The sequence below is a fragment of the Trifolium pratense genome, linkage group LG6, assembly GCF_020283565.1.
Source record: "Trifolium pratense cultivar HEN17-A07 linkage group LG6, ARS_RC_1.1, whole genome shotgun sequence".
NCBI lineage: Eukaryota > Viridiplantae > Streptophyta > Magnoliopsida > Fabales > Fabaceae > Trifolium > Trifolium pratense.
Window position 1 is genome coordinate 7878385 of NC_060064.1, and position 11153 is coordinate 7889537.

At 34.8% G+C, this 11153-nt stretch overlaps 1 protein-coding gene across 1 annotated transcript; it reads right to left on the reverse strand.

Annotated features, from left to right (window-relative positions):
- Window positions 1-1157: 1157 nt before the first annotated feature.
- LOC123892910 lies at window positions 1158-3281 on the reverse strand. The gene has a single exon (XM_045942791.1). The coding sequence runs from the start codon at window positions 3032-3034 to the stop codon at window positions 1571-1573; it is 1464 nt and encodes a 487-aa protein (XP_045798747.1). The 5' UTR covers window positions 3035-3281; the 3' UTR covers window positions 1158-1570.
- Window positions 3282-11153: the final 7872 nt, after the last annotated feature.

Genomic DNA, 11153 nt, shown 5'->3' on the forward strand with positions numbered 1-11153 from the left:
ATAAGAGAAGAATGGGGACCCTTCAAAGAATGTTAGTTTTAATGGATAGCCCATGACCCTTAACATGCTGCCTTGGGGAAACCACCCTCAAAAGATAGTTTTAGTAATTTCATTTCATTGATTTCAAGGCCAATAACTTCCCAATAATAGTCTACTTCATTTATCTATTCCAGAAACTGGAATCATTTCACATACAGCTCTACTGGGAAGATTACAATTCATTAAACTGCAATCAAGATTCATTTGCACACATAATCCCTGATCTCTTTCATGTAAGCAAACATCTATACATCAAACCCAGCAATCCCCGAAGCTATAGTTAAAGGAAAAATTTAGAAAAAAAAACTAAAAAGCCATTGAAATAACAAAACATAAGCATGTCAGCCACCAAACAGAGATCATCCAAGTTTTAACTTTGATTACTAAACATCAGTCTTACAGAACTAAACCAATGTTGTCAATGGAAAAACATGGTGGTGGAAGGCCAAAAGTTTACTATATAAACACACCATTGAGGCCTATGGTGCCTCCGTGGCGGGAGTCCCTATTCCCTTCACCAATTGCCCACGATGGTTGTCAAGTAATCCACCACTCCATTCCGCCATGGCCACCGTTTAACAACACCGAACTAAACGCTGATCTTTTCAACAATTATTTCAACACTTTGAATGCCCACTTAGATATATATCCCTAATTTTGATATCAAATTGATCTTTTCAATAATTATTTCAACACTTTGAATGCCCACTTAGATATATATCCCTAATTTTGATATCAAATTGAATTTTTTACCTCTAATTCAAACTCTGCCAAAGTAACTACATTTTTTATATCAACTAATCAAAGTGAATTTTTACCTCTAATTCAAACTCTGCCAAAGTAACTACATGATGCAGAACTTATTTTATGAAATTTCTGCAAATTCATTATATGCATGCAGCAAAGACAGAGGCCTGACAGCAAAAAATGTCGGTAATCATGCAAAATACACATAAGTTAATTAAGCATGAATGAACTTCATGGAAACTTTACTCAAAGGAGAAAATAAATGCATAACTCACAGCAATTTAGCCAGCTCTTGCAGATTCATGTGCTTTTCCTTGTTCTTGTTGACAATATTCAATTCATGCCACTAATTGTACATACAAAATAGAATATAATAACACCAAATAAACAAAAATGATATACGGCTACTTTTATCATCACAACATACTATAACTCCATGTTGCATGGAGAAAAATCATCAACATTCTTCATTTCTTAAACTTTGTAATTTGGGACTACAGACTATCATCAGCATTCACCAACACATTGTGTGAGCTAATTTAATGATTCCACGAATAATATACATATGAAGTATTCTCATTCAGAATATACACAAGAAGCATTTTGGCCTTGAGGTGAACTACATTCAACACGTCTAATGGCAAGACAAAACTACAGAATTGTGGCGATGAGCAACAGTGACTGCAAAACTAGGAGATATAAACCTGTGAAACGTTGCAGCTGCTTGTGCATTCGCAATCAAAAACCCGGGTGATAAATCCGCCAATCCAACCACATCCAAGTATCATCTATGCCCATCGATTAAGCCCTCAATTTCCCTTTGCCCAAACCTCCTACCCTGTTGATTGGCATCCCTACTCTTAGCCACAAAGTAAAACACAAGCCAAGTAACCATGAAGTAAACCTCCATGGTAGATTGAAACATCTTGGCAACAACTCTCCCGCAAATTCGAGACAAAGCCCACCTCATAAACGACCCACAAAGCACAGCTTCCAAACATTTAATCTGAATAGCTTGATTCAACATGGAAGACAACAAATAACAACCTTCCTTCACAATCTCCTTACTACCCCTCCTGAAATCCTCCAAAGCAACCCAAAAATCCACAGAGAATATAAAAGTCACAAATGTATCCATAAGAAACCAAGTGAACAAAAACCCCGAAATCTCCTTCTCGAAACCCCTAACCCAAGGCGACATAACCGAAAAAGGCATCAATTTCAACCTAACAAATAGCTTGAAAAACGAAAACTGATCCTCAATTTCAGCAAAATACCATATTCCAACAAGCTGAGTAACTGCATCTCTCACAGCCCATCTTATCAAAACAACAGCAGAAATTCTCTTCAAACCTAATCTGAAACCATCCCAAACCACACCAGTAACAGAACTAAACCTACCTACAAGATCATTAACAACCGAAACAATAACAACCCCTAATACACACGAATACGTAACAAGAAAAACCATAATCACCCATCCATAAGCCACTGACAATGAACCTAAAAGAACAAAAAACGCCGCCGTATCACGCCGACTTATCTCCAATCCATTCACAAATAATTGAAAATCAACACTTGTCACCATCTCTTCTTTCCCATTCCCCAAATCCCTCTTCTCCTTCTTCTGTTCCTGTTCCCGTTCCTCTTTCTCCAAATTCTCATCTTTCTCGTATTTCTCGTCATCAACATCATCCACCTCATCTTTTTCCACCTCAATTGAAGAATCCTCAGCTTTTTTCAACGTGATTCCAGAACGAACAATTTCAAAAACCCTAACTCCATTATCAGCAACAAGATCCGAAAATCCAGAATCAATCGCAAAAGGTCCAATAGCAACAACGCTACCATTAACCGGAGCTTTGGAATTTGATCCAAAAAGTGTTCTCCCATCATCATCATCACCGGAGAAAAAATCATCATCTAGGGTTCCGACGCGAGTCAGATGCAAAAAAGGTCTCCGACGACGTAAGGCGGCGGGAGAAGGATGATACTGAGGAGAACGTTGACGGTGTTGATGATTAACGTTACCGGCGAGGTCAAGACGAGAAAGAAGAGATTTAACGGCGGGATCACGGTCAACGAACGTGATGAAACGTGAGGTACCGTTTTCAACGATGGTGCGAAAAGAGAAGATTAAGAGAGATAGGAAGAGAAATGTGAAGAGATTTGATGAGAATGATGAAGTTGCTTCTTTGAGAAGTTGTGCAGTAGAACGCACGTTCTGCAACCGTGATTGGTCGCTCATGGCGCTTTTGATTATTCCGATTTGCGTTTTGAGATTATCGCGTTTGAGTTTGAGATTATCGCGTTCGGGATGATGGTGGATATTACTGGTGGGTTATGTTTCACGCGCTTCAGTTAGATCGTGATTTCAACGCGAGATAATGAAATTGAAAGAGAAATGAGATTGGGGTTTGTACTTGGTGGTGTGGTGAGGTTAGCTGGGTGGAGATTCGGAAGAAAATGCAATGCAATTTTTTTACTTTTTATTTTTCCATAATCTTAAAATAACTGATTACTACCTAGTAATTATTAGTATTCTTTTTTGGTTCAGTGATTAATTAATAAGCAATAAAATGTTTCTTAATTTAATTTGTTTTTTTTTTATTTCTTTAAAAAAATGTTTCAAACAGTTTTTAATTTGGTCAATTAATTGAAGACACTTTGATGTGAACGGCTAACGAAGACAAAAAGGATGGCTGGATCAATCAATTACTTTCATTAACTGTTTAATTAATTTTTCAGTCCAATTCTTTGGTCGGAAATTGTCTTTAATTTAACCAAGTCATCGGGCTCAAGTGGTTAATGAGTTTCATAAAAAAAAGACGGATTTCGGGAAAATCTGAGTTCGATTCCTGAGTGGAACAATTTTTTGGCCAGATTTTACTTACCTCGCGGGCAAACTCTGGACTACTAAAATCTCTTTCTCCTAGGAACCAGAAGTTATAAAAAAAAATTGTCTTTAATTTTTTTTTCTTCATAAATTGGATATCCTTGTGGGATTAATTTCTTCCTCTCCAATTTTTTTGTTCTCGCTCCTAGGTTTACCTTGTTTACGTGTCGATCTCATGGCAGCAAGAACAAAAACAAAGCTCGAAACTTGTGGGATTCAAATTGATGGTAAACTCTCTTTAAGAGTTTTATCTGAAAATTAAATCAATGTAGTTTACATCGGTTCAAATATTTTTAACTGAAAATCAATCCAAACTGAATTATTACACCCCTAAACATCAATACCATTGAAGTAAAACTCTGCACACGTTCTAGACAACGGGCCTCAAACATGCAATCTTAGATTGATATTACACTAGGGTAAGGTGGGTAGTACAATTTGTTTGATTTAAAGGGTTAAAGGAGTTAAAGGTTCAATATTCTTTTTTTAAAAAACAAAAGGTGGTGTAGCTAGGGTGCTACAACCACAAAACTTCATTGATAAAGAAAGAAAAATACAAAAGATTAAGAGGGGGGGTCGAACCAAACCCTCTTAGTAAGATTTGAACCTAAAGTTTGGTATTCCAAGTTTGTTCCTATTCAGGCTATTAACTATACAACTAGGAGGTTCCCAAAAAAACAAGGCATTATCAGTGTTAAGACCCAGATTTGCAAGGCTATCAGCAATAACATTCCCTTCCAACTTAAATTCATTCTTCTAGCCAATAACTTACAATTCTGCCATCTGTTTCTTATCATCCAAGGCAAAACTGCAAGGTTGGAATCTGTTTCAATCCAAAGATTCAACCAATTGTGAATAATAGCAGTTTCAATGGTCTTCATCACACCACAAAGTTCAGCTACAAAAATACTAACACTAACAATATTCAAGTTATGACGAAGGTGAAAAATACTAACACTAACAATTACTATTAAATTTAGTCGATTAAAAAAAAACTGATATTACACTAAAAAAATATTGTCTCTTTTAGTCTTAACCAAATAAGATGTTGGATTTTAGGTCAGATGTTGGTAAGTCCTCAGTTGTCAATGTCATTTTAGGGATTGTCACAACAATTTTGTAGAGGATTGTTATGTAAGCTTAAAGTCCACAATGTTTTTCTAACCTAAGGGTGAAGTGGGTAGTTCAACTCTATAAGTAGTGTGTTGCTTTTGAGTTACCACTATTTATTTATGTAATTTATGAGACTTTTTTTTAACAGCAAATATATTATTAATAATAATCAGATCTCCGTACAAGACGAACAGAGACTCGTAAAGGATGAACTACGAAACATAGGTGTTGTATATATGCGAAACACCAATGAAAATACCAAAACATATATCACCTAATAGATGTCTACTTCTAATCTCATTCTTAGAAGAACATCCCACAGCTTCCAGACCACCAGATAAAACATCAACCGACCCATAGAGATGCCCCTAGACACTAACTTCCGATCTCGAATCAAAAGTGATCGGCCCGTCAAAATCCAAAAAACAGCTCCCTGAATCAGAAGTTGGTGGTGCACTATTAGAAAGAGAACCTAGGCAGATAAGTCTCAGCTCGTAGACAACCTCCAAACAGTCAACATCGACGCAGTATAGATCAACTAAATACAAAGAAACCTACAAATCTCAACAGATTTGGAAACCATCAAAGACTCAAAAAGAATCCTGTACATCTCAACAGATTTGAAAATTGTCAAAGAAGACATCAACAAAACTATCAAAGAGGAAGCGAAATTGGGTCGAAGCAGGGTTCAGCAGCCATGAAATCCATGGCAAGGTAGTGTCTGTTGTTGGTGAGCTTTTGGAGAAAATCATCGGACCACCCACCACATCGTCATTGTATACAGTCAAGAGAGTCGATAATAGAAAGGGTTACATATACCCATGTCGCTCCCCACACCAAACACACTCTTGGTGCATATGTTTAGTTGATAATTGTGATGATATTGAACTCAAACAACGAGATTAAAGAGATATAAAACACACGAGTCAAAAGTGTTTGAATTACTGTATTTCATGGTAGAGGCAACATGTGAAGGCGTAATGGACCATGGTGCAATGATATATAAGAATAAGAATGGTGTGTTGTAAAAGTGATTTTACAAATGGTGATGCAAAATTGCAGCCAATGGATCTAGATGGTATAAGATTAATGAGATTAACGAGGGCTGCTTCTATTCCAACTAATTTTAGTGAGATAATATTTTTCTTTTAAACGGAGTTTTTGTGATTTGGAATAGTTAGGACACATGTATTTTTCACTAGAGAACAATACCACCAACCTATAGTATTACACTTAATTTTCTCCGTAAAAAAAAACACATTGTTTTATTTTAAAGAAAATATTTTTTCCGGATTATCGGATCCTCAGCTAGAAACAAAGCATACGATAGATATGCCTTGATTATAGGTGATTACCACTCGACGGGGATACATGTACAATATGACACCATCGACCTGTCATTAGACAACACTTGTCACAATTACAGGATATAGAAGAATGTTTTAGGTTCTTGCAACCTTAATTCATCCCTTATATATATGTCTGTCAAAAGGTTGGGCACACTTTTAGTGTGCGAAAATGAAAGTTTTGTCACAACAGGACCCTAAGGCCCAACAATCATTAATGAGCCCACGTAACCTTCAAATGTATTTACCCCCTTTCACCCTCGAACCATATATAAAGCATCCAACCCGATCACTCCTCCTCCTAAACACAGCGCCGCACCAAATCACAACCCTAATCTTGCTCCCAATTTTTCATCAACCGTCGTGTTCTTGCCGCACAACCTATCACCATTTTCATCTCCAACCACACAACCAAAACCTCGGCCAGATCTTTGATTGGGTAGTGTCAAGATTGAATTTGTATGAAAGAGACAAAAGAGGCTTCCAAAGATATAAGTTGTTACAACTCGTGTGTCTTATGACACGTGCTAGAACGATCCATCCCTGCAACGAATTGACACTTTTGAAGATTCTAAATAGATTTCTCCACCACTTTTATCACAGGTATGCTATTTTTCTTAAACCATTATTGATTACGAGTTAATCACACCTTATAATTAGCTATATAAGTAATGTAGTCTAGTTTTAAATTGTACATTTTGACGTCGAGATATGTTTTCACGCTTAGGACAAATGAGCGAACTAGAAGCCCTGCCATTTTTCTTCGTTTTCTTCATGAAATCAAAGTGCAAATGAAGAATAATAAATTGTCAATTGAAATAGCAAAACGAATAATTAAATACGGTTCCCATATTTTATTTATCCGTCTCTACAACTAGGAAATTGTAATACCCTCGGGCGGAGCCATGTCACGATCCTCGCTCGGAGGATGTAATTGTGTTAATGGAGTTAATGTTACTCACTTTTTTGTGTGCTGGTTATTGCCCCCGTCGAACCTAGGAATTCTCCATGGTGCTTCACTAATAAAATAAAGAAATTGTAAATTTTTGAAGTCTTATGCCAAATATTCATTCCTAAGAAGCAAATGAACAACTTCCAAAAATAAATTCTTTAACTAATTCATTTATTAGAACATTGATTACATTTGTTGTAAAAGAAAGCTATTGAGTATTGATGCACATTGTGAGGAACACTTCATATATACAATGGGGGCAATCCTCTTTACATGAAATATTTTCAATTAATGGTGAAGATTGCCTTCAAATCTTTATAATCATTGCTCTTTGTTGCATAAAGTTTCGAAGAGCAAGATCACCATGTTTGCTTTTTTTATGCCAACCAACATTATGCACATTTTTTACTCTGTAAAATTACATATATAATTGCTTACTTGAGCTTTTCAATACTAATGGATATTTGCTAATGTTAGGCTTCCGGCCAATATCTAATTCTTTTTTTTTATCCTTCCGATTTCTAGAGAAAAGATTACTAATAATTTCGCATTCTATTGTAGGGTAAGTAAAATTTACTAGTTAATAATTATTTTATCCAATTAAATTTGGGTTTTTCGAACGATGTGTGATTTTATAGAGTTCATTATCCACCCGAGCTCAAGTTAAGTTAGTCATTAGCTAATTACAAGTCATGTTTGGGATAGTACGGTTTATAATATGAAAGTTCATCGGTTTCATGAAATTTGATGCACTAGTCGTTATTAGGTTAATCGGGTCTATTTGTTACAGATTAAAAAAAAATAGTAATTTTGATATTCAATAATTCAGAGATTAGTTTTTAGAGATTTTATAGAAACGTAACATTTACTTTGTGTTTGTTTATCGTAATAAAAATCACTTTTTTTTTTACTTTCACCACCAGTTTAATCTGGTTCGGGGGCCAGCCTCTGACATCAAGTGGTTTCAGCCTCTCCCGATCGCAGTTGCGGAGGATCGAAAAATCTTTTTTTTTTAATAAAACAATTTTTGGATTTTTTTGTTACAATTTTTAGTTTGTTTGAAAACAATATTTAAAAGTGATATTTTAATTATAAAATAACCTTCATCTTTTAGCACTTTTTTTTCCTCCTCTAAAAAATTACTTTGAGAAGCTACTCTTAGCATTTCTCATTTGAAGCTCTTTTATGATTTTTTTTAGATTCTGATTTTATTTTTTTTAAATCTATAACAAATAAATGTAGTATTTTTAAAAGTGATTTTTTTTTTCCTTAAAAAAGCGGTAACGTACAACTTCTAAATAAGTGATGTATTTGATATATTTATATTATAAATCGAATGCATTAATTATTCATTAAACCTACATTTTTTTTTGTTTATAATAATGATCAGAGATTGTAAGATTGTAGAATTACATAATCGAGTTATGAATGTTGGAACATTTTAACTTGAGAAAAGCATTGACCGTACTTTTTAATGAACACGATTGTCTTGGGATCCTTAAGGTCTCAGGTCCGATTCTTAAAAAACAAAATCAAATCACATTAAATAGATATTTCATATTTGTTGAGATATTTTGGCAACCAACCTAAAATTGTGTTTGTCAAAAACAAAAAAACCCTAAAAAAGTTGCTTAAAAAAAGGCTAAAAAAGTGGTATCATGATGTGATTTAATTGAATGAATAAAGAAAGATTTAATCATAAGTGTATGCAAAGATTTGTATCCTTTCCAATTTTTTTCTCTTCTAATTTTTTTTTTAATCTAAGGGTTGGTAAATTACAAAAAATAAAAATGAGAAAAAATCAACCCTTGAATTAAGAAAAATGAGAGAAAATATGAGGGAAAATTGGAGATGATCCAAACTCAATTTTCATCATACATAGTTATATGGTTCTCAATAGATCAAACATACCACACACAAGTTCTCTTCTCTAGCCTAAAGAACTTTTAAGAGGTAAAGAATCTCGGTCGTCAAGAAAGAATGACAAACATCATTTGTCACCCGTCTCACTTTTTATGTTTCAGGATTACTAATTTCTCTTCTCTGGCCTAAAGAGCATTTAAGAGGTAAAGAGTCTCGGTCGTTCAAGAAAGAGTGGCAAACATCATTCGTCACCCATCTCACTTTTTATGTTTCAGTATTATCCCGGAGAGTATTAGCTAGCGATTGATCCAAGTATCAGGTATTTTTAACATTCTTTTTATATATATATATAACATCTTTGATAAGTCAACCAACATGTTGTATATTCTATATGTGCTTATTTGACTTGGTATAAGACTGTCGTATATTTTATATGTGCTTATTTGACGCGGTATAAGAACAAATCTTCATGTAATTAACCAAATGATTGAGTTCAAATGGTTAACGGGCTCCACTCAAGGACGAATCGTTTGAGAGAATTGAGTTCAAATTCTGGTCAAACTCACATTATCTTGAACGATTTGTACGAACTTATTGAATACTTGAGCTCAATTACTTAGTTAACAACGTTTTATTTATTAGGATTGATTATAATTATAATATATGCATAACCCTAATTCATTTTATGAAATAAGCATGAACCCTAATTAAAAGTGGGAATATATATAATTTTTTTTTTCAAGTAGTCTAGTGGCTAGAAAATTCACCTTAAAGGTGAATAAGTGGAGTGTCTCGAGTTCGAACCGGGCTCTGTAGATATAGTGTTATGTCCCTACTAACTGAGCTAAGCTCACGGAAACTAAAAGTGAGAATTTTTAATATTGGTGCAAATGATATCTTGAATGATCCTTTGTGTACCGGATGATTTTTTTGTGTACGAGATGATTTAAGCAACGCTAATTCCATTTCTTTTGAATCATTATTATTGGATTGGATTTTCAATTTTACTTGGTTATTTATTGTTAGTTTGGCTTTGGCTTTACATATAATCGCATATGATTTTAATTCCTCGATGGGTTCATATGTATTTTTGCGAAGACATGTTTGTGTATGGTTTGAATCGAAAGGAATTGTTAATTTTAAGAATATTGATCGAAAGTAATGGTCATTAGAGGTGTGGTTGAAAGTGATGGTTGTTGGAGGCGGCGGTGGATAACGGGTGCCTACGAATGTGGGTTTTACACTATCTAAACTCACACCCGAAATTATCATCTGAACCAAAATCTAAAGGTTGTTCGGGTGGTAAAATAAAACCAACATCCACACCTATTGGGTTCAGGTTTTTCTCCACCCAAACCAGCGGCGCATTTTGTACTACTTTGCAAATTTAAGCAAAATAAGTAGGCATGACAATGGGGCGGGGCGGGGACGAGTTTTGTCCTCCCCAAACCCAAACCCATCCCAAATTCGAGCGGGGATAAAAATGATAACCCCAAACTCATATCTAACGGGGATTGGGTATCCTCATCGGGTTTCGGGTATCCCCATTACGCCTCTTTTCACATGAATTTAGATTATATTTTAGTATTTTTTTATTAAAAAAAAAAGTTAAATGTCCAAAATTATATTCTCTCAACAATATTTTTTTAAACAAAGAAAAAAGAAATAGGGAAAATGGTTTGTTTAATACTCAAATTAAAATAAAAAATAAATATATGAACGTAATTTAAGAGATTGTTTAAGCGTTTCTAATTTAAAAGAGGTGAAATCTAATTTTTAGTATAAGCGGGGCGGGTTTGGGGACGGGTTCAGGGTGGGTATCAATGTACCAATTACCCGCCCCAAACCCATCTTTTGAAATCGGGGAAAACCCAAACCCAAACCCAGTTAAACTCGGGGTTTCCCCGTCAAAGTGGGTATGGTTTGGGTGGATACCCGCGGGTATGAGTTTTATTGCCATGCCTAAAAATAAGGTTTGCCAAGTCAATCAGTTAGCAAAACATATTGTAAATTTAAGTAAAAACAAGGGAATTCAAACATCCTGTCAATTAGTTAGCAAAAATATATGTTGTAAATTTAAGCAAAACATATTGGCATTGATGAATTCAAACATAATGTTTTCCAAAGGGCATATCTGCAAACATTATGAAGATTAAGTAAGAAAACACCATGAATGTTGAGGTTTTAGGGTTATAGC